Raw genomic sequence first — 23,442 nt, forward strand, 5'->3', positions numbered from 1 at the left:
GATGTATTCATCCACCTGAACTGGAAGAGCAGAGCATCCTGCCAGGCAGGGTTGTCTCATGTAAAGAACAGCAACTTAATAAACCTTGAGTTATGGGAAGAGGTCAGGGCTTAGACTTTGAACTTAGACTCCTGAACCTGGGCTAGAGAAAACCCAAGTCAGGAATTTGAGCTGCTTGGAGGAGATCAAAGCACAGCCCAAGCCTGAGTTTGAGTGCAGGGGGTGGAGTCTTGGTGGTTCTGAAGAGCTGGGGGGAGGTGGCTGGTACCTGGCAGTGCAGTGAGGTTCCTGAATGTGAGGTGTCTCTGCTAGCAGTTAGATGCTGAGGGTGGCAGAGGGTTGTGAGCAGCAGAGGGAGAAGGCTGGAGCTGAGATCCTTTTCTAGCAGTCAGCCTCACACACACTTTGCTGAGAGAGAAAAGGTGGAAGGAAAACTACAACAGCAGCAAAATCCTCGACCAGCTGAGAGTAAAGAGACCCCCCTCTGCTGCTGCTGCTGCCTCAGGTTGGTGCTGCTATGGCCACCTTCCTCTTCCAGGTCGTTTTATGAGAGAGAGCTGGAGTTTGGAGCCTTTGGAGCCCTGTATTGCACCTGAGCCTGGGTCAGCAACAAGAGCAATCCCTTTCTCTTGTCCTCCCAGCTGGAGGCTGCACTGCAGCTCCTGGCAGGTGACTTGGTGTGAGGTTTGCTGGCTGCCCAGCCTCACAGTTCTGCTAGGACAAAGATGTCCATGAGCTCAGTGCTCAGAAAAGGGAAACCCCCAGCAGCCTGGTGGCTTGAAGAAACAACTTGATCAGTGGTGCCCACCTTCAAGAGCACCACATGAAGTGGACCATTGGTGTTTTTCTGACAGCTGAGTGTATATGAGGTGTTCTGTGAGGAAAACAGCCAAATAAACATCTGTGGCACAGAAAACCTTCAGCACTAATGGTCTGAAGGCCTGGAGAGCTCCTGTCCTCCAGATAACCTACCAGCAGCTCTTTCACCCCTGCCCAGCAGAGAAAGGGGACTGGGGAAAGGAGGACACCCAAGGATTGGAATGACAACATTTTATGAAACAAGGCAACTCATACCAGTATCAGGTCTAGAAAATTCTACTGAGCCCCAGCAAAGGTAGAAGACTCTGAGGTCCTGGAGTATGTCCAGAGCAGAGCAAGGAGGCTGGAGGGGGCTTTGGAGGGCATTGGACAAGGAGCATCTGAGGGAGCTGGGGGTTTCAGCCTGGGGAGAGGAGGCTGAGGGTAGACTGCAGCCTGGCTGCAGCAAAAGCAGCGTGGCCAGCAGATGAGAGAGGGGATTCTGCCCCTCTGCCCTCACTGCTGTGTCTAGCTTTGGAGCCCTCAACACAAGAGAGACATGGACCTGCTAGAGTGGGTCCAGAGGAGGCCACAAAGATGATCAGAGAGCTGGAGAACCTCCCCTGTGGTGTAGTATGTACTGTGCACTTTGGAAGCGAAAAGCATAGAATCCTCATGGAATCACAGATTCATAGAAAGGGATGGGTTGGGAGAGACCTCAGAGACCTCTACTCCAACCTCCCTTCCATGGACAGGGACACCTCCCAGCTAGACTCAGCTGCTCAAGGCCTCATCCAACCTGGCCTTGAACACCCCCAGGGAGGAGGCAGCCACAGCCTCCCTGGGCAGCCTGTGCCAGAGTCTCACCATCCTCACACTGAAGAACTTCTTCCTCAGCTCCAGTCTGACCCTGCTCTGCCTCAGCTTCAAACCATTCCCCCTTGGCCTGTCTCCAGACACCCTCAGGAAAGGTCTCTCTGCAGCCTTTCTGCAGGATCCCTTCAGCTACTGACAGGCAGCCCTAAGGTCCCCCTAGAGCCTTCTCTTCTCCAGGATGAACACCCCCAGCTCCCTCAGCCTGTCCTTGTAGCAGAGGTGTCAGCACATGTAAGCACAGCCCTCTGCCTCCTGTGACATGAAGGTCAGAGGTAATTGTTGGGTGAAAAACCTGAGTGCTGCCAGTGTTGCTGTTTGCTCTGTGCCAGGCTCTGGGGAGGGAGCAGGACTGCAGCCCCTGTACATCAGTGCCCAGCCCCTTGTCAGTAGCAGCTGCACTGCCTCTGTGTCACCAGGACACACACAGGAGGGCAGTGAAAGGACATTTGAAAGGTTTGGGGTTTGTCCATTCCTGTCACTGACAGGACTAAGAGAAATAGTTTGGTTTGTCTTTCAGACCCTAAATTTAGTTCCAGGGCAAATACAGTGAGAAAGCAAGCTGTAGTCTGCTGCTGCCCTGATCACAGTCAGACAGCACCAGTGGGCAGCTGTGCCAGGCTCCTGGCGAGGGAGTTTAACCACTCTGGCCCTTGAGAGGCTTCAGACAGCTCTGGCTGTTGCAGAATCATTTCCCCAGGCTGTCAGGTACCTGAGGCTGAATTGCTGGTGAAGGTGCAGCCCTATTTTGAGAATGTAAATGAGCTGGCAAAACACCTGCCAAGTCAAGTGTCTTATCCCAGTGTAATGGGTGACTAAATACACATTCCTAGGCTGGAGATTTAAATAATCCTCCAGAGCACTGCTGAGGGTGCCAGAGGCTTTGGCAGACAGAGGGAAACCTACCAAAGAGAATGACCAAGCTGCAGAGACTGGTAAAAATCATCTCTTTTACTATTATTGCTGACTGCTCATGCTTTTGAATTTGCATTTCTCTAAGGCTGTGGAAGTACTGCCAGGTGCTTGCAGAGGGATTTGTCCAACTCCTCACAGTCCTTGGGCTAAAGCTGACAGAGTGATGGCTCTCCTGGCTGTGCCACTGCAGTGGCTGGGACAGTGGTGCAGAAGCCAGGTGTTGAGGAAGGTTTGGGAAGGACATCCTGTAAATACAGCTCTGCTCTGGGCACAGAACTGTCTGGTGGCTCCTGAAGGGAGAACCCAAGCAGTTTCCTTTAGCCCATGGCCAGTGGGCTCAGTGATGCAGGACCTGATAGGGGGTGTACTGTATGATGAAAGCAGGGAAATGAGCAGGAGTTACTAGGAAGTGTGACTGAAAAAGAAATGTGCTGTTGTAAGGAGAAGAAATCCCTTTCACTTGGAGAAGCAGAATAACTGGGAAGGGCAGAGGCAGCAGGTGCACAATCCTGGCTCAGGTCTCAGTCACAAGCAGTGGTGGAGCCAAGGGAATGCAAGCAAAATGAACCTGCTTCTTACTGGGACAGGAGAGAGCTCAGCCTCTTCTTGCTGCAGAGTTGGAACAGCCTGGCTTCATTTGTATCCTGGGAGAGGGTCCTTTCTCAGGTTGATGTGGAAGCTATTTATAATAAAAGGCTTTGAGAAGAGGAAAAAATCTAAGATCCTTTGAAGCTGTGATTTCAGAGCTGGAGCAAGACCAGAGTGAACTTTCCTTTTCTTTGGTGGGTGGCTTTGTAAGAAGAAAATGACCAGGTAGAGCAGAAAGAGCTCCCCAGCCTTGGGTTCTCTTAAGTTTTTCTCAGGGTCACTAGGGTCATATACATGTAGCAAAAACCAGTCTAGCCTGAGGTGCCCTTTACTAACTGGAGAATGGCCAACTCACGTCACCCACAGAGCTGTCCCACTGGCAGGGGTTTGCAAGCAGGAGGCTGGCAAAGGCCATCCTGGCCCTGGACCAACCACAGTGTTGTGCAGGAGCTGCCAGGCTAAAAGCCAGAGGCCTTTAGCAATCTCAGAGTGGTCTTGAGCCATGGAACAGTGCTCCCAGTCCAAGGACACCATCAGAGTGCAGCTTAACAGACAAAGGATCTCGCAGTCAGATGGGGAAAGCAAAGGAGAGGCACAAAATAAGTGTGAATTGATAAAGAGGGTGGGGGGGACATAGAAAGAGGAGCAGCAATGGGGAGTTTGGGAGAAGCCATGTGGCTCAGTTGGTAGTGCATAAGACCCTTAGATGGGAAGCTTGTGAGTTCAAGCCTGCAGTGGGCAGTAGTGTCCTCCCTACTCTAGCCATGAGGTCTGTGGTGACAGGTTGGACTCGATGGTCTTTGAGGTCTCTTCCAACCTTAGTGATACTGAATGAAACTGAATGAATGATACTGAATGATACTGAATTGTGGCTGCAGCAAGGAAGGGAAGTTGGCTGATGGTTGGGGGAAGATGAAGGCTCTCAGCTGCTGCCACTCAGCTGTGCTCCTTTGTGGGACCTGCAGGTCAGTTGGAAGGCAGAACCACCCAGGAAAGTGTCCAGGCAGAAGTGATGAGAGTGAGTCTTACAAACACCACCACAGAGGAGGACAGATCAGTCAGACTGCTTAGCCATTTTCTGCACAGCATCCCCCCTGGCTCTCCACAGTTCATCCCAGTGTGGTTCTGCTGCACTCACTCTGTAGCATTGAGGACATCCTACTGTGAGGGGAAGCGAGGCATTGTTTTGCTCCCAAGCCTGCCAGTTTGCTCCCAGCTGCCACACTGTGCCAGCCAGGACAGCCTATTCTGCAGCCTTCTTGAAGGCAAGAGACCTCCCTTTCATATCATGAAAGCAGCCCCCTTCTCCTGCCCCTGCTTTTGAAGGCACAGCAGTGGTGTTAGCAATACAAGCATGGGCAGTAGTGATGGAGAAATGACCTCAGGGAGGCCAGAAAGTATCATAGTACCATAGTATCAGTCAGGGTTGGAAGGGACCACAAGGATCATCTAGTTCCAACCCCCCTGCCATGGGCAGGGACACCCCACACTACGTCAGGCTGGCCACAGCCTCATCCAGCCTGCTCTTAAACACCTCCAGGGACGGGGCCTCGACCACCTCCCTGGACAACACATTCCAGGGCTCCACCACTCTCATAGTGAAGAACCTCCTCCTCACATCCAGCCTGAATCTCCCCACCTCCAGCTTCATCCCATTCCCCCTAGTCCTATCACTACCTGAGATCCTGAGAAGTCCTTCCCCAGCCTTCCTGTAGGCCCCCTTCAGATACTGGAAGGCCACAATGAGGTCACCTGGGAGCCTTCTCTTCTGCAGACTGAACAGCCCCAACTCCTTCAGTCTGTCCTCACAGGAGAGGTGCTCCAGCCCTCTGCTCATCCTTGTGGCCCTTCTCTGGACATGTTCCAGCACCTCCACATCCCTCTTGTAATAGGGGCTCCAGAACTGGAGGCAGTACTCCAGGTGGGGTCTCACCAGAGCTGAGTAGAGGGGGAGGATCACCTCCCTTGACCTGCTGGCCACACTTCTCCTGCTGCAGCCCAGGATCTGATTGGCTTTGCAGGCTGCAAGTGCACATTGAGAGCTTCTGTTGAGCTTCTTGTCCACCAGCACCCCCAAGTCTCTCTCCTCAGGGCTGCTTTCCAGCCAGTCCCTGCCCAGCCTGGATTTGTGCCTGGGATTGCCTCGACCCAGATGCAGGACCCTGCACTTGGTCTTGTTGAACCTCATGAGGCTGGCTTGTGCCCACCTCTCCAGCCTGGTAGAGCACCACAGCTGTCACACATTTTACCTGTATAGCAATACTGAAGATGCAAGATCAAAATCTGGTTGCTGACACAATTACAGACTGCTAAACACAAGAACATGTAGGAGCAGCTGTGTCATGAGGAAGTTCAGCAGTCTGCTCTGCTCATGAGAAGCAGCACAGGAAAGACACTCTGGTTTGAACTGAAACCTGTGTCTTTACCATGGAAAGGTAGGAGAAATAACATCAGTGAAGCAGAAAGGCACTGGATACACACAGCCATGGGAATCTCCCCCGTGGCACAGAGAAGGTCTATCCAGTAGAGCTTAGCTAGAGGTGAGGCAGAAGTCATCAAAGCTTGGCAATGCTTCTTGAATAACTCATCCTGTGAGCACAGAGTTTCATAGTGAATGGAACTAACTGCGGCTCCCACACCAGTCCTGAGCAGCGGTTACTGGGTTTGCACTTGCTTTGTGCCAGCATATAGAGCCAACCAAGGACACTGGCAGACCTTTGCCCCGAGTTCCCTGCGGATGGCAATGAGTTTTTAGCACTGTTCCGCTGTGGAGAGCAAATTCACCAATCTGAAGGGATTTTCCAGGCTTCATCGCTTCTCATCTTACTTTTGTAGCCTATTGCAAACTTCACCTCGTGCCTCTCTTGAGTCTCTTTGAGACTCTTGACGGTGTCCAGAGAAGGGCAATGAGGCTGGGGAGAGGCCTTGAGCACAAGCCCTATGAGGAGAGGCTGAGGGAGCTGGGATTGTTTAGCCTGGAGAAGAGGAGGCTCAGGGGAGACCTTATTGCTCTCTACAACTACCTGAAGGGAGGTTGGAGCCAGGAGGGGGTTGGTCTCTTCTCCCAGGCAACCAGCACCAGAACAAGAGGATACAGTCTCAAACTGTGCCAAGGGAGGTTTAGACTTGAGGTGAGGATAAAGTTCTTCACAGAGAGCTGTTGGAATGTGCTGCCCAGGGAGGTGGTGGAGTGACTATCACTAGAGGTGTTCCAAAGGGGATTGGACATAACACTTGGTGCCATGGTCTAGTAGTCATGAGGTCTTGGGTGTCAGGTTGGACTTGATGACCTTTGAGGTCTTTTCCAACCTTGTTGATTCTATGATTCTCTCCAAGTGGGAATGGCCCAAATGTCTGTTAAGCCATTTCCTTCTGTGCAAAGCAGCCACACATTTTCTGTCCATCTTCTTAAGCTTCAGAGCAAGATCCTGATCCTGACAATATGTGCTGCTGGGATTGGAGGCACTTTCCAGTATGGTTACAACATCTCCATCATCAATGCTCCAACTTCAGTAAGTACTGCTGCTCTGAGAGCCTCTTCCTGAGATGGACACTTCCTTAGTGTCCTCACCCTGGCTAGAAACAGTGGCCTGCCACTTGAAAACACACAGTCTACTAATACTGAGGCTGAGGTGGGAAGGATGTGATGTTCCCTATGCATAACTCACATCTGAAGTTGCCAAGAGCTACCCTTGAGCAGGACCATAGTGTCCCAATTTATTCAAAAGCTTTCTTTCAGTTTGATTGGCAACTCTAATTCGACCATTTTCCACCCTGAATCCTTTGAAAAGGACTTTGCCCCTTCAATTCAAAGTTGGGCCCATGAAATAGGTTTCAATGCTCCAAGAGAGCTACATGCAGAGACAAACCAAGCACAGCTTTGCAGCAGCCACAGCTGTACACCCTTAAAAACACAGCTAAGAACCGGAGGCCCTTTTTCAACCAAGGGTTTGGAGGCAGGGACAGAGTCACAGATGCACTGATCTGGAAGCCTTTACCTTTCTCAGCGTCATTCATCTCTGTGTGGTGGTCATGCAGCACTGTCCTTCCCTCCCAGTACATCCAGACGTTCATGAATGAAACCTGGCTGGAGCGCACAGGCGTTGCCCTGGAGAGCAACATGATCCTGCTGCTGTGGTCTTTCACTGTTTCTGCATACCCTCTGGGAGGACTCACTGGGGCTGTTGTTGCTGGTCCCATGGCCATCACGCTGGGAAGGTAAGAGGGATATGGATTTGCAGGGAGAAGCCACCTGTGGCAGCATTTCATGTCTCCAAACCCCACGGGGAGCTGTTCTTTTCCCCATGTCACCCCTCATCCTTCTCTGCCCCAGCTGCAGTGTACAAGGATTCATAGCACAGGAGCCATCTCCAGAATCACCACCACTTTTGTCCCCAGTTTTCTGCCACCCTTTCAAATAGGAAATTAGGACAGAACAGGCCAGGGATTTTTTTCTTCCACATGAGCTGTAGAAATTGATAGGAAGGACACAGGAGAAACAGAAGGGGTTTACAAAGAGTGTGTCCTCATGCCCCACAGGTTGTGTATCCACCTTTTTGGCTGAAATATTTCAGCAAGTTAAACCTTTACAGCTGCTTCTCCCCCTTCCCCACCCCACCCCTTCATGCTTGAGTCTCTGGAAAAACACCTCTCCTCACCTATCTTCCATGCACAGCTCTACCCCAAACCACTTACATTTACTAACAGCAGCTAATAGGACATCAGATTTTGCCTCCCTTGACCTCAGAATCTTCCCCTGTGTGCTATCAGTTTGGTTGGTTCTCCTTGTATGATGAAGCAGGCATCAGGTCTGGGGTTGGGGCTGGAGTTGTGTCTCCCATGGCTCACTTGTTTCATAGTTGTGAAGATCTGGAAAGGATTTGGTTTCCTTATCTGCTGAAAGGTTTAGAGATGTCCCCTTCTAGTGCTTTGGAATATACCCCTATGGCCCAGCATGAATGAGAGACCAGAGGCCTGAGTTGTGAGGGGTAGGTGGGGCAGTGAGCTGGGAGCAGAGGGAATTCCTGGCTGTTATGGGTCAGTAGAGAGCTCTCTTTTTTTTATTCATGGTTTTGGACAGAAATTCACAGTATCACAGTATCACAATATTGCCAAGGTTGGAAGAGGATCATTGAGTCCAACCTGTCACCACAGACCCCATGACCAGACCATGGCACCAAGTGCCATGTCCAATCCCCTCTTGAACACCTCCAGGGATGGGGACTCCACCACCTCCCCAGGCAGCACATTCCAATGGCTAACAACTCTCTCAGTAAAGAACTTTCTCCTCACCTCGAGCCTAAACTTCCCCTGGTGCAGCTTGAGATTGTGTCCCCTTGATCTGGTGCTGGCTGCCCGGGGGAAGAGACCAACCCCTTCCTGGCTACAACCACCCTTCAGGTAGTTGTAGAGGGCAATGAGGTCACCCCTGAGCCTCCTCTTCTCCAGGCTAAGCAATCCCAGCTCCCTCAGCCTCCCCTCACAGGGCTGTGCTCAAGGCCTCTCCCCAGCCTCGTTGCCCTTCTCTGGACACGTTCAAGTGTCTCGATGTCCTTCTTAAACTGAGGGGCCCAGAACTGGACACAGGCTGGGGGACATAAAAGCTTTCTGACACAAGCTTCCCAAGGCTCCTACCAATAAATGAGAATGCCTGCTTCAACAAATTCTCCTTTTTAGCTCCAGACACACACAACTTTCTGAAGCAATACTTCACTCTAAAGGGAAACTGAGTGGAGAGCCAGGAAATCTGGGTGAGGGCCATACGATGCCTTCAGTGTCTAAAGGCAGCACTGCAGGGACACCCCATGCTTGTGCTGGTAGCTGGAGATGACTCTCGTTGCATCAGCCATGCAGATCCTTGCTGCTGATTCCTGTCTTCAGAATGAGACACCAAAGCTGCTGATCTGCCGCCTGAACACAGAGCCCTCATGGCGGGCTTTGAGGAACCAGGACGCTCTGTGGTCGAGCTGAGCAGCCCAACCTGGGCTACCAGGCATGGCAGGTTGGATCTGCCAGGTGAAATGTTTTCCCTGGTAGCCAAACCTGACCCTCAGCACTGCCTCTTTTCTCTCTGCAGGAAGATGTCCCTGCTGCTGAACAATGTCTTTGTGATCGTAGCTGCAATCTTGTCTGGATTCAGCCGGATGGCAAAGTCCTTTGAAATGATTATGCTGAGCAGGTTTTTTACTGGTGTGAATGCAGGTATGGTGACATGAGCAACAGAACAGGACAAATGTGACACCAAGCAGCAGCTAGAAACAGAATAGGTTAAACCAGGAGTGATCCAAGGCATGAAAGCAGCGAATCCTCTGGTCTGGGCACAGGTGTGTCCATGAATGTCCACACAGGTGCCACGCTTTGCTTCCAAGGGCTGTTTGTAAAGCAGACCCAGGCAGGAGTTTTGTGTCATACACAGGAGGGTACCTGTGGGTCCTCTGCACACAGGGAGGGGAGCTTAGGGAGAAAATGAGCTGAAAATCCACCCCCATCTGCCTCAAGGGATGTTGCCAGTCACTCACTCACCAGCCTAAGCACCAACATTGAAGCGTTTCTAGAAGTTCATCCAAGGAAAAAAATGATTCACAGAATCATCCCAGAAGAATGGCTCAGGTTGGAAAGGACCTCAGAGATCATCTGCTCCAACCTCCCCAGCATGGGCAGGGATGCCTCTCAGCTAGACTTTGCCTCATCCAACCTGACCTTGAACACCTCCAGGGAGAAGGCATCCACAGCCTCCCTGGGCAGCCTGTGCCAGAGTCTCACCACCCTTCTCCCTAAAAAGTGTAGACAAATGTTTCAATACATGATCATCCCCTCAAAATGAGGGACAGGATGGAAACTTCTTTTCTGACCTTGGATTTGGTGCTGAGAAGACCACCAGCCTGAGGCCCTGGTAGCTTTCAGTTTCATTGTCCACTGCCACTTAGGAGTATGGAAATGGGTGTTTAGTAGATAATATAGTGAGTAAGAGTGAAAGTGAGGCTCTGGGTAAATCATAAGCACTGTTAGATGAGCCATTACATGGCCCACAACAGGAGAGTCCAGCTGGCAACCTCAGGAGGAGTCTCCTTCTCTGGAGACGATCAAAACCCACCTGGTTGTGTTCCTGTGTGATCGGCCCTAGGTGGTCCTGCTCTAGCAGTGGGACTGGATTCAATCTCTGGAGGTCTCTTCCAACCCCTAACATTCTGTGCTTCTGTGACTGCATTAGTCCTCATCTCCTGTGTCTGCAAGCTGAGGTCAGCATCTGTCTGCCTTGCCCAGGTGTCAGCATGAACGTTCAGCCCATGTACCTGGCAGAAAGTGCCCCAAAGAAGCTCAGAGGAGCTGTGGCCTTGACATCTGCATCGTTTACAGCCCTGGGCTTGGTGCTGGGGCAGGTTGTTGGACTCAGGTAATGTAGAGCAAGAAGCCACATTTATACTTACTTAACTCCCACCCCCCCTCCCCCTGGTGTTTTGTGTTTCCTTTTCTTTACCACCTCTCTCCTTTCTTTTCCAGTGCCCATTGCAGCAGAAGCTGCTGGGCTCTTGCCAGGTCATAAAATGTGCTGTGGGAATTCTCTTGGGTTTATTTTCTTTCTCCATTTATTTATTTTCCCTCTCTGTAGGGAGCTCCTAGGAGGAGAGGAGAGCTGGCCATTCCTTTTAGCTAGCAATGCGGTGCCTGCCCTGATCCAGCTCACAGCTCTGCCTTGGCTCCCTGAAAGTCCCAGATATCTCTTGATTGACCGTGGAGATGAGGAATCCTGCATCTCTGGTGAGTTTAGGGTGCCTGAGGGCTTGTCACTGAGATCTCCTGACTGGGCAGGTAAACCCCAGGAGGGTTAACTGCATATTTTCAACGTTCACTGCAGTGTATTCAGCACAAAGCAGATTGAAATGTAGACTTCTTTCCAACACAAGTATTCTCTTTGTTGACTCTGCCAGCCTTAGCTGAACATGAAAGCTTTAATCCCCATGGCACTGCTTCCATGGACAGTGTGTTTCTAGAGCAGAGGACCTTATCTGGTCTGGACAAAATAGGTGGTACCATCAGTGTTTGGAATTGCTGTAGCTGGTGCAGCAGCTGGTGGCTGGGTGTGTGTCTGGATAAACACTCCTGGTCCTTCTGAATGCTTGGTTTGCATCCTGCTTTTGTTCCCCAGCATTCTGAGAATGGTGCCCCAAGTTTGAAATGTAGGAAGGGTTGTGCCAAGTTCCAGGTACAGTCACTTCCCCCTTCCAAACTAAAGACCATTCCAGAATCTTAAATATTTGTGATCTGTTTTGGTAAGTGAAAGGATCTTCCTCTGAAAGAATGACAGTTGAAAGGTGGGACTGGTGTCCACAGTGGCAAGTATGTTTTGTAACTCTGAAGTGAAATAGCTGCTGGTTGAAGAGCTCATGACCACATCTGAAGCCAATGCATATTAAAAGATTTGCTTAGATTTGCAGCATACAAATCCCTGTACACTGAGTGGCTGGAATTAGCTCCTGGGAAAAATGTGCTGCCTACCCAGAACATCTTAATTGCCTGCATTTCCCAGGGAAGCCACTTGAGATCTGAGTCAGAAGCACGGCTGCCTAAATGGCACTGGTTGGAAATATTCTCTTGTCAAACGATGGTGAAGGATTTGCACACCTTTCCCTCCAAATCCTTCAGGCAGCTACACCACCTCTGTGAAGGTACCACCACAATCACAGGCTTTGCCACACAGTTTCCTGTAGCCACCAGTTGCTGCTCAATCCTTCACCCTGCAGAGCAGGCAAACCGAAGGTAAAGTTCAGGGATAAGAGGTTCCCTTGTCCTTGCAGCACTGCAGAAGCTCAGAGGTAACAGTGACCTGAGTGCAGAGCTGGAAGAGATGCTTGCTGAGAAGGCTGCTGTTAAAGGCCAGAGAGCAAAGAACCCTTGGGAGCTCTTCCAGAACCCGTCTCTGAGGCGGCAGCTACTGAGCATCGTTGTGCTGAGCAGTGCCATGCAGCTGTGTGGGAACGACTCGGTGAGCAGCCAGCAGCAGTGCTGGGTGACTGCAGGCGCTCAGCAGCACTCCTGCTGCAGCAGAGGGATCTGTAGTGGTCTGCTCTGCCTGGGGACATCTCCAAGCCTCAGCTGCTGGGTTCTCAAAGTATGCCTGTCCTCGAGGCAAGGTTGGGAGGGTGGTTGTAGCCAGGTGGGGTTTGCTCTCTTCTCCCAGGAAACCAGCAAGAGAACAAGAGGACACAGTCTGAAGCTGTGCAGGGGGAAGTTTAGGCTTGGTCTTAGAAAGAAGTTCTTCACAGAAAGAAAGATTGCCCATTGGAATGAGCTGCCCAGAGAGGTTGTGAGGTCAGCATCTCTGGAGGTGTTTAGGGAAAGCCTGGATGAGGCACTTAGTGCCATGGTCTGGTTGATTAGTTAGAGTTGGGTGATTGGTTGGACTTGATGATCTTGGAGGTCTCTTCCAACCTGGTTGATTCTGTGAGCACTGTCAAAGCAGCCTGTATGGCAGCAGGTGAGTCATTCTCTGGGTGGTCCTTCAGGAACAGCAGTGGGCTGTGTTGTCAGATGTTTCCCCTCACTGCTTTCTCCTCTCTTCTCCCCAGATGTACTTCTACGCGGCGTATGTGTTCAAGGAGGCCGGCATCCCCCCGGACACCATCCCATACGTTGTAATCGGCACGGGGAGCTGTGAGCTCATCACCTCTGTCACTTGTGTGAGACTCTTCATGCGCTCTCTGACTCCGAGGAGGCTCTTAGATTTGAAATTTGCAGTGCTTTCCCTGCCAAAATAGCCCTTTGTACCCAGCAGCCAGGCAGGTTCTCAGCACTCGTGTCCAGACAGGTTCATGCAGAGGTGTTTTAATAGAATAGAATAGAATAGAATAGAATAGAATAGAATAGAATAGAATAGAATAGGTTGGAAGAGACCTCCAAGATCATCAAGTCCAACCTATCATCCAACACTATCTAATCAACTAAACCATGGCACCAAGCACCCCTTCAAGTGTCTTCCTAAACACCTCCTGTGATGGTGACTCCACCACCTCCCTGAGCATCACATTTCAATGCAATGGCCAATCTCTCTTTCTGGGAAGAACTTCTTCCCAACATCCAGCCTAAACCTCCTCTGGTGCAGCTTGAGACTGTGTCCTCTTGTTCTGGTGCTGGGTGCCTGGGAGAAGAGACCAACCCCCACCTGGCTACAACCTCCCTTCAGGTCTCCCCTGAGCCTCCTCTTCTCCAGGCTAAGCAACCCCAGCTCCCTCAGCCTCTCCTCACAGGGCTGTGCTCCAGACCCCTCCCCAGCTTTGTTGCCCTTCCCTGGACACCTTCTAGCAAGTCAACATCTTTCCTAAACTGAGTTGCCCAGAACTGGACACAGGACTCAAGGTGTGGCCTAACCAGTGCTGAAACAGTGTTTTGCCAGACACTGCACCATCACTGCTGTCTGAAATCTCCAAACCCCACAGCTCTTGCTTTGTGTCTCTATAGATAGTGGCAGAGTTTTGGCTGCAGCTGGGACATTCTCACCTCTCCTGTACACCATCCCTACCTGACTCCTGCCAGCAGACTCTTTCCTTTGACTTTTCCTTATAGAATCACAGGATGGTCCAGGCTGGATGGGACCTCCAAAGCTCATCCAGTCTGACCTCCCCACAGTCAGCAGGAACATCCCCAACTAGATTCAGGTTGCTCAGAACCTCGTCAAGCCTTACCTTGAATATCCCCAGGGAAGGGACCTCAACCACCGCCCTGGGCAACCTGTGCCAGTGTTCCATCCTTCTTTTGCTGAGAAGTGGATAACATCCATAAAGTAGTTGTAGAGCAAGCTAGGCAGGTGTTTGGAAATGGGAAGAGGAAGCAAATGGGAAATGTCAGCACAAGGTAAAGATCTGCTTTGTGTCACTGTGTTGCTCTGTGCAGAACATGATTATAGACTATGCAGGTCGGAGGCCACTGCTGCTGGGTGGATACCTCTTCATGGCAGGATGGGCCATTGTCTTCATGGTTGCTCTGAGCCAGCAGGTAACAAACTCCACTGGGTTGTTTTAGTGCAGTGGAGTTGGGCTTTGCCTTTTGTATGCCTGGGCTGTTTAGTGGGAGCAGGTCAGTGTAAGTGCCCTCACTGGCTTTCTGTTGGTCTCTGTGGCTGCAGACTCAGATCAGCTGGATGCCTTATCTCAGCATGGCCTGCATTTTCGCCTATATCCTGAGCTTTGGAATCGGACCAGGTCAGTTCCCTCAGTGCTTTCCCTGAAACTCTCAGGCCCTCCTTAGCCACAGCATGCTCAAAGCAATAAGGCAGTTTCTGCCAGCAGTTCCCCTGGAAGGTCAGTGTTGTGCAGGGACAGCCTATGCCATTCTCTGTGTCGTTTATCCATCTCCTGATGGCTCTTCCAGGTGATTCTTGTCTTAAATGGGTGAGGTTGTGGTTTGCTGCCCAACCTTTTAGGGTGGTAGAGCAGCATTTCTAATGTTTCACTTTAACCCCAGAGGCTGATGGCTACATCATTTACTCACTGATACCTGGAAGAAAATGTCCACATCCATTTGTTAGCTGATAACATACACTGTTGTGGTAGAATCCCTTAGTTTGTGTGGTTGTGGGAGCAGTACACAGGCTGTGTCTGTGCAGCTATGTAGGTATGTGGGAGGAGGCTCTCTTCTCTTACATGGGTTTGAAGGAAGCCAGGTAAGAGAAGCACCAAGCTGCCACATGAGTTGGCAGTAATTTCTTGTCCCAGTCCCTACAGTCTCATAGGAATGAATTAATTACAAGACACTCTCACAGCTGGGTCCTGTTGAGAATAATGTGGTTTACAAAACATTTCCCAGAAGCTCATTCTGACATGACAGAGTTCAAATAAGCAGCCAGACCTTAGTGTGTAACCTTCAGCTCTTCCCTGCTGCAGTTGGTCTCTATTACTCTTTGTTCTGGCATTGCTGACTAGTCAAAATAATTTCCTGACTAATAATTTGCTGTTCTCATATACTGCATGTTGGGATTGCCTTTTATCACGTGTTCTCTTGTTTTTAATACAATGTCAACAACATTATTGACTCTCTTGGCATTTCTCTTTCCAGCTGGTGTGACAGGAGTTCTGCCCACAGAGGTTTTTGACCAAATGTCCCGGCCAGCTGCTTACATGATCTGTGGCTCTCTGCTCTGGTTCAATCTATTTCTGGTTGGAACAGCCTTTCCATTCATTGTGGTGGGTTCCCAGGGCAAAGCAATCACCTGCAGCTCTGTGGTGGGTTGGAAGGGTAAGGCCAAGAGGCCTCCTCCCTTCCCCCTTGTGAAGTAAAAGGGGAAAAAAATTGAAGGGAAAGGAAAAAAAAAAACCTCACAAGCTGAATTAGCAAAGCAGTGGAGCTTTATATTTACAAAGCAATGTGGGATATGCAAGGGAATATATACAAATTTACAATATTTACAATATGTACAAAGATATACAACAGAGTAACACAGAAATGAGAGTTCCCCCCCCCTTGCTGAGGGGGTTCCCCACCTCCGCTTTCCTCCTCTCTCCCCCTCTTCCCCAGAGCAGGTTAGAAAAGAGAGAGAAAGAGGAAAAAAAAATTAGAAGCAGTTTGTGTTAATTGGAAAGGAGTTAATACAGGCCTTATCAGGTTTGTCAGTTTGAAGGCCGAAGCCTCGGCAGAAAGCCCAGCACAGAGAGAGCTGCTGCCCAAAGAAGAGGCGGAAGCAAGACTGCAGAAAAGTGCTGGAAAGCCCAGTATACCTTCCTGCTGTCCCAGTTCAGAAGGTGCTTCCTCCCACTTCACCAATGAAATAGTTTAGATCCGTTCTTTTCGTTTATCAACTTCCGTCCACCATATTCCCTTTCTTAAGGGGACAACGTCAACCGGTCACAAGCTCTCTAGTGTTTTCTGCAAGAAAGAGGCTCTGATAGTGACCAGGAAAAGAGAAAAGGCCTGGAGTATCACAAGGTGCAGACACACAGCAAGATAGCAGTGCCAAGACAGGGATCTGTATGAGGAAAACGGTCACAAACTTCCTCCATGTTCCCTGCAGTGATTTCTGGATGTGAGGCTGGAAGCAGATTAATTTGGGGCATGGATGACTGCTATTCCTCCTCTATCATCAGCTGAGAACAGCTGGGACTAGAGATGTGATGTAATTCCCCATGGCCAGGCTCTAGCACCATCCCTTGAGGTAATTCCTGAAACAAAAGGGAACAGAACTCCACAACCCATTCTGAGCCATTCTGGCTATAACTAATCCCCCAAGCTGTGCTGGGGACCAGACATGTGAGGCCCTCACCAGGGTCCACAGCAATACTCCCTGGGTGAAGTTAGTCCCTGCAGGTGCCAGGGTCAGAGGCCTGTTTGGCATTGTACCGAATGTCACCAACACTGTATTGTTGTGTTCTTTTCCTCCTCCGCAGAAAACTCTAGCTCATTTCTGCTACATCCCATTCCTCGTGGTCTGCATCTGTACTGCACTCTATGTTGGGTTTTTCCTTCCTGAGACAAAGGGGAAGTCCTTCCTGGAAATCTCAGAGGAATTCAACAAGCGGAACCTCAGAGCCCAGAGCCGTGCGGGGTTTTATAAAGGCCCTGAAGAAATCAAATCCACCACCCTGTAGGAGAAGACAGAAGGATGGCAGCTGGGGGAGAATTCAGCTGTGGCTATCTTGTCTTTCAGGGACACTAAGAGAGAAGTAGGGTTAGGGAGAAGATACTGCTCTGGGGTTCACCATGGAAACAATATACTTGAATTGGTAAACGGCAGCAAAGGCCTCATGATCTGTTTTTAGCGCTAGATAACACATGAAGACCTTTAAATTCATGTTAGCGAGTGACAGAAGGATGCCTGGTCCTCTTAGCATCAAACAATACCACGCAACGCTGCAGCAAACCTCTTCTTTCTTCCACCCAAACAATCACATCCTTCTCAGAAGCTTTTCTTCCCTTGCTCCCGAATCTGGGCTGTCTAGCACAGAAATTAATGCGATTAAGTTCTGCTTTCAGACAGCAGATGGAATTCTCAGCGCCTTGTCTTGGTGCTCCCTGTTGTTTCTGTTATTAAGTGATTTCAGATAGACCCCTGCTTGTTGAGCAATGGCAAGCAGTTCATTATTTTCAGCTATAAAAACCATGTGACAGGTGGATTAGGAAGAAAGCTGCTAAGTGGCTTATTATACAACTGACTTTTGGGCGTTGTTTTGCAGACTCGGTTTTTTTCTGGGCTGGTTTTCCTCATGGCTTGCTTGTCGTCCGCTGGTCCTGTGTTGCAAACCGCAAGGAATTCTGCAGCCCAGCCAGCTTGTGCTGCTCTCACTGCTGGGTTTTGTATGGTGTCATGCCTGCACCCTGCTGAGGTTAAGGTGTGGTGAGGAGCTGCCCTGGCAGCAGTGTATTTTGGAGGTGGAGATGAAACTCGCAGCAGAACGTTCTCCACTTCTTGTCTCCATCTTGGAAAGGATCCAGATGTGGCAGTGATTCCTTTTAGGTGAGCAGGGCCTCACAGTATCACAGAGTATCACAGCATAACTTAGGTTGGAAAGGACCTCGAGGATCATCGACTCCAACCTATCAACACAGACCCCATGACTAGACCATGGCACCAAGTGCCACGTCCAGTCTCCTCTTGAACGCCTCCAGGGACGATGACTCCACCACCTCCCCAGGCAACCCGTTCCAATGATGAACAACTCGCTCGGCGAAGAACTTCCTCCTCACCTCGAGTCTAAACCTCCTCTGGCACAACTTGAGACTGTGTCCCCTTGTTCTGGTGCTGATTGCCTGGGAGAAGAGGCCAACCCCTTCCTGGCTACAACCACCTTTCAGGTAGTTGTAAAGGGCAATGAGGTCACCCCTGAGCCTCCTCTTCTCCAGGCTAAACAACCCCAGCTTCCTCAGCCTCTCCTCATAGGGCTGTGCTCAAGGCCTCTCCCCAGCCTTGTTGCCCTCCTCTGGACACGTTCAAGTGTTTCAATGTCCTTCTTCACTCCTCATCTACTGCTGCCTTGCACAGGCACTGGCTTGACTGCTGAAGTTTCTTTTCAAGAAACTTTTCAAGTTTCTTTTCTTTTCTTTTCTTTTGGCTTTGTTTGTGTGGAAGTCCCAACACTGCTGCTGGTTACAGCAGAGAAGAAGGTGGAGATTTGCCAAATAAGTAACTGAAGTCTCTTTTAAAGCTACAGCACAAAAAAAGGAAATCAAGACATCATTTTTGATGCAGATTTGCAGGACTGCAAATGTTTCCAGAGTGTGTTTTCCAGATCTCCTTCTCAGAAGAGGAGCCTGCACAAGGACTCTCTTCCACTACCTAAGGTTTATGATGCAGGAAAAATAAAACTAAACTTGTGTTCATTGTGATGGTTGCTATTTTAGAGGGCATTCATATACAGACATGGGCAAGAGCAGGTGTCTCTGTTCCTGAACAACACTGAGATCCTGAAATATGTGGGATTTAAGAGTCCATGGAGATGGGAATTGCAGAAGTACTTTTCATTTCTATAGTTTGGAGAGAGTGATGAAGGCCAGATAGAAGAAATTCTTCAGCAGGTGGGTGGTGAGACACTGGAACAGGTTGCTGAAGGAGGTGTTGGAAGCCTCGTCCCTGGAGGGTTTTAAGGCCAAGCTGGATGTGGCTCTGAGCAACCTGATCTGGTGTGAGGTGTCCCTGCCCATGGCAGGAGGGTTGGAACTAGATAATTCTTGAAGTCTCTTCAAACCCTAACAATTCTATGATTCTATGAAAGAGTAAAACACAGTCCAAGCAAAAAGTGCTGATATCATCATGATGGTATCAAAATATTCTGACATTCCTTTGGTGAAGTTCAGAGAAGGACAGGAGACAGAAGTGGAGCAAAGAAGATAAGGTGGTAGAGAAGATACAGGCAGGAAGCAGAGGATGGATTGAAGAGACCACCTGGGCAGAGGGAGAGGCTGCTGGGACATACAGGTCAGAGAAGAGTTGACTGCAACTGAGAGAAGTCCTTCTGTGTTCAGAGGTCCTCACTGTGGCCAGCTTTGTGCCTGCTTCCATGAGTCAGCACTGTCATGCCTTTTCCCCAGAGCCCTGGAAGGACAGAGGCTGTGACACCTGGCAGGATGAAACAAGCCTGGTCAGAAATGGCACAGCATTACCTGACTTCCTGACTCTGAGCCAGCCCTTGAGTGCATGGTGTCAGCAAACACTAATTCCAGCAGTTTTTCTCATTATGGCCTGAAATCAGGTGTGGTTTTAGACTGATTAAGCAAAGATGAACAGTGGTTACATTGGTTACATTGTAATTGGAGCATTTAACAAGTTGGTTAATTGTTAGTGAATTAAAACACCTCCAACTTTAAAAAAACAGATGACACTTGTTCAGGTCAGTTTTCTTACCATGTGAGGCAAAAATACACCTGGAAAGGTGATCCTCAGAGACTCAGAGTTCATATCAATGCTTAGAATCAAATAATATAATCATGGAATCATTTCAGTTGGAAAAGATCATCCAGTCCAACCATTATCCAATTACCAAGGCTGGTGCTAAACCATGACCCTCAGCACCACATCTCTTCATCTTTTAAGCACCTCCAGGGATGGGGATTCAACCACCTCCCCGGGGAGCCTGTGCCAGTGTTTGAGAACCCTTCTATTATCCAACCTAAACCTCCCCTGGTGCAACCTGAGGCCATTTCCTCTTGTCCTGTCAATTGCTACTAGGGAGAAGAGACCAGCCCCCACCTCACTCCAACCTCCTTTCAGGGAGTTGCAGAGAGCAGTGAGGTCTCCCCTCAGCCTTCTCTTATCAAGACTAAGCAACTCAAGTTCCCTCAGCCACTCCTTATAAGATCATTTCACCAGACCCTTCCCCAGCTTTGTTGCCCTTCTCTGGACCTGCTCCAGGACCTCAATGTTGTTCTTGTAGAATAAACTTTATTTTATTTAGAATAAACCAAACCAGGTTGGAAGAGACCGTCAAGATCATCGCGTCCAACCCATCAACCAATCCAACCCACCCAAACAACTAACCCATGGCACCAAGCACCCCATCAAGTCTCCCCAAAACTGAACCCAGCACTCAAGGCACCATTAACACCAGAGACAAAAATTATTGCTGCTGTCTTGAGCCAATGCTCCTCTGCACAAGCCACTTCTCACTGCCAACACAGCTGGGGTTGAGATTCTTCCAGATACCAAAGACAACAGCATCTGAGCCTGGGGAATCACCAAGTGCAGCCACTCAGCAGAAGGAATTTCCCCCCAGGCTGTTTGAATAACTTGTGAAAGCCTCTTAACAGAACCATCTTGGAGACTGCTCAGTTAAGAGACCTTTTGAGAACTGAGGGTAAAAGTAAAGATGTAATTTCTTTATTTCATAGTATCATAGTATCAGTCAGGGTTGGAAGGGACCACAAGGATCATCTAGTTCCAACCCCCCTGCCATGGGCAGGGACACCCCACACTACATCAGGCTGGCCAGAGCCTCGTCCAGCCTGGGCTTAAACACCTCCAGGGATGGGGCCTTGACCACCTCCCTGGACAACCCATTCCAGGGTTTCACCACTCTCATGGTGAAGAACTTCCTCCTCACATCCAGCCTGAATCTCCCCACCTCCAGCTTCATTCCATTCCCCCTAGTCCTATCACTACCTGAATCCTGAGCAGTCCCTCCCCAGCCTTCCTGTAGGCCCCCTTCAGATACTGGAAGGCCACAATTAGGTCACCTTCTCTTCTCCAGACTGAACAGCCCCAACTCCTTCAGTCTGTCCTCCTAGGAGAGGTGCTCCAGCCCTCTGCTCATCCTTGTGGCCCTTCTCTGGACACGTTCCAGCACCTCCACATCCCTCTTGTAATAGGGACTCCAGAACTGGACACAGTACTCCAGGTGGGGTCAGTCAGGACTCCATTCTTCTTTCCTAATGTCTACTCTATGTCATAGGGACACAGACTCAAACAAACAGGCCATGACTGTTGCCCTTGAAGTGCCAACTCATCCCATCATTCAAGAGTTGAATCCCTGTGCTTGGCAAGTCAGGCTTCAGAGGGCTTTGCTGCTCAAAGGAGGAGAGCCTTTTCCCTTAACTGTGGTAACTGATTACTCAGCCTATGACTTGGGCTGTCCAAGCCAGTCCACTCTAGTTTGCACCAGTCCCCCTGGACTTTGACTTCCATCAGTGCCTTTTTAATTGCCCATTACTCCTGCAGCTCTTACTCTGTGTCAGCTGCTTCCGGAGTTTTAATTCCTTAGTGACCTGGCATGGATGCACAACTCACCAAAACGATCCACAGCTTCATCAGTAACCAGCTCCATAATGGCAAACCAAACACCGAGGACTTCATCCCAAAACACATGTAAACACTAAGAAAGGAGGAAATGATCTGTTGGAATATTATCTCAGGCTCCTTTTGCTCTCTAGACAGAGTAACTTTCCAAAAATTACCACAGAAAGCATCAGGGAAGCCTGCAAGTGGAGAGCACCACCTTTGCCTGCAAGTTGGTGTATGTTTATCTCCCCCCCCCGAATTTTTGCAGTGCATTCCCCCCACCCCCTTGTGCTATTCTAAAAGACCTGTGGCACAAATTAAGTTCAGAAATAAAAATCAATCAGAGATGTGGTTAAAATGGTAGTATGAGGTCATATCTGAAAGACAGCAAATGTCTTGCAAGGAATTGTTTTTGAAGAGCAAAGCAAGCTGGATTCAAAGGCACATTTACATTCAAGGACTGATACACAACAGGGGAAGAGTCACAGATTCATAGAATGGTTTAGCTTGGAAGGGACCTTAAAGACCATCTAGTTCCACCCCACCCTGCCACAGGCAGGCACACCTTCCACTAGCCCAAGTTGCCCCAGGCCTCATCCAACCTGGCCTTGAACACTCCACAGTATCACAGTATCACAGTATCACTTAGGTTGGAAAGGACCTCGAGGATCATTGAGTCCAACCTATCAACACAGACCCCATGACTAGACCATGGCACCAAGTGCCACGTCCAATCTCCTCTTGCACGCCTCCAGGGTCGATGACTCAACCACCTCCCTGGGCAGCCCATTCCAATGACAAACGACTCGCTCGGTGAAGAACTTCCTCCTCACCTCGAGTCTAAACCTCCCCTGACGCAGCCTGAGACTGTGTCCCCTTGTTCTGGTGCTGGTTGCCTGGGAGAAGAGGCCAACCCCTTCCTGGCTACAACCACCCTTCAGGTAGTTGTAGAGGCAATGAGGTCACCCCTGAGCCTCCTCTTCTCCAGGCTAAGCAACCCCAGCTCCCTCAGCCTCTCCTCACAGGGCTGTGCTCAAGGCCTCTCACCAGCCTTGTTGCCCTTCTCTGGACATGTTCAAGTGTTTCGATGTCCAGGGAGGGGGGCAGAGTACAACAACAAAGAAAAGCTGCACAATTCAGGTAGTGATAGGACTAGGGGGAATGGAATGAAGCTGGAGGTGGGGAGATTCAGGCTGGAAGTGAGGAGGAAGTTCTTCCCCATGAGAGTGGTGAAGCCCTGGGATGGGTTGTCCGGGGAGGTGGTTGGGGCCCTGTCCCTGGAGGTGTTTAAGCCCAGGCTGGATGAGGCTCTGGCCAGCCTGATCTAGTGTGGGGTGTCCCTGCCCATGGCAGGGGGGTTGGAACTAGATGATCCTTGTGGTCCCTTCCAACCCTGACTGATTCTATGATTCTATGATAGATGGAGGAGAGCTGGCAGACTGAAAAAGACCTCCAGAATGAAAGAATTATGAATAACAAACTACCTGAAAGACATAAACACTGAGAGATGGAAAACAATTCTTTCCAGGCAAGGAAGCATAGGAACAAATACCAAAACAAAAAGAAACCCAGACATGTTTGAACAAGCAATTTTAGATTAAGTTTAAAAGAATCTTCTTGCATTTAAAATCTACCAGACTGGATAAGTCACCCATGGGATGCAGGAGGAAATGCAAGCAGTGGTGTTGTAGTGCAGAGTGGGGATGACAGTAAGGGACTTGCTGCAGGTGCAAAGCAACATTTGCACTCAGAACAGGGCTGGCTGATTCTCTTGCTGATGGGGAGGTCCACGCTGCTGTGTGGCACATAGGGTAGCAGTGATGTCTAGCAGGGGAGTCTCTGAATCTCATTGCTTCCTAGTAAGCTGACAAACCCGAGGCTGTTGTCATTTAACATAGGAAATGTGCCAAACACCAAATTTAGTCAGAGCTGACTCCTTTGAAGCCAGCGAGGTTGAGGCATGCCTAAATTTGTTGCTGGTTCAAACAATGGCATTTATCTGACCAGAAATCAGCTTGCCCCTGTTCAGCAGTGCCTTTGAACACAACCTGTTCTAGAGATAAAGGTGCAGCATT

At 49.8% G+C, this 23,442-nt stretch overlaps 1 protein-coding gene across 1 annotated transcript; it reads left to right on the forward strand.

Annotated features, from left to right (window-relative positions):
• The first annotated feature begins 36 nt into the window (after window positions 1-36).
• Window positions 37-19,404, forward strand: SLC2A11 (solute carrier family 2 member 11). The gene is made up of 12 exons (XM_068157137.1): window positions 37-2,606; window positions 6,588-6,686; window positions 7,232-7,392; window positions 9,251-9,375; window positions 10,438-10,567; window positions 10,784-10,932; window positions 11,970-12,157; window positions 12,741-12,851; window positions 14,062-14,163; window positions 14,294-14,369; window positions 15,223-15,350; window positions 16,548-19,404. Exons 1-12 carry the CDS (start codon window positions 2,586-2,588, stop codon window positions 16,746-16,748), a joined length of 1,491 nt encoding a protein of 496 aa, XP_068013238.1. The 5' UTR covers window positions 37-2,585; the 3' UTR covers window positions 16,749-19,404.
• Window positions 19,405-23,442: the final 4,038 nt, after the last annotated feature.

The sequence above is a fragment of the Melanerpes formicivorus genome, unplaced genomic scaffold, assembly GCF_026170545.1.
Source record: "Melanerpes formicivorus ecotype bairdi unplaced genomic scaffold, bMelFor1.0.p_v2 SCAF_36, whole genome shotgun sequence".
NCBI classification, from domain to species: domain Eukaryota; kingdom Metazoa; phylum Chordata; class Aves; order Piciformes; family Picidae; genus Melanerpes; species Melanerpes formicivorus.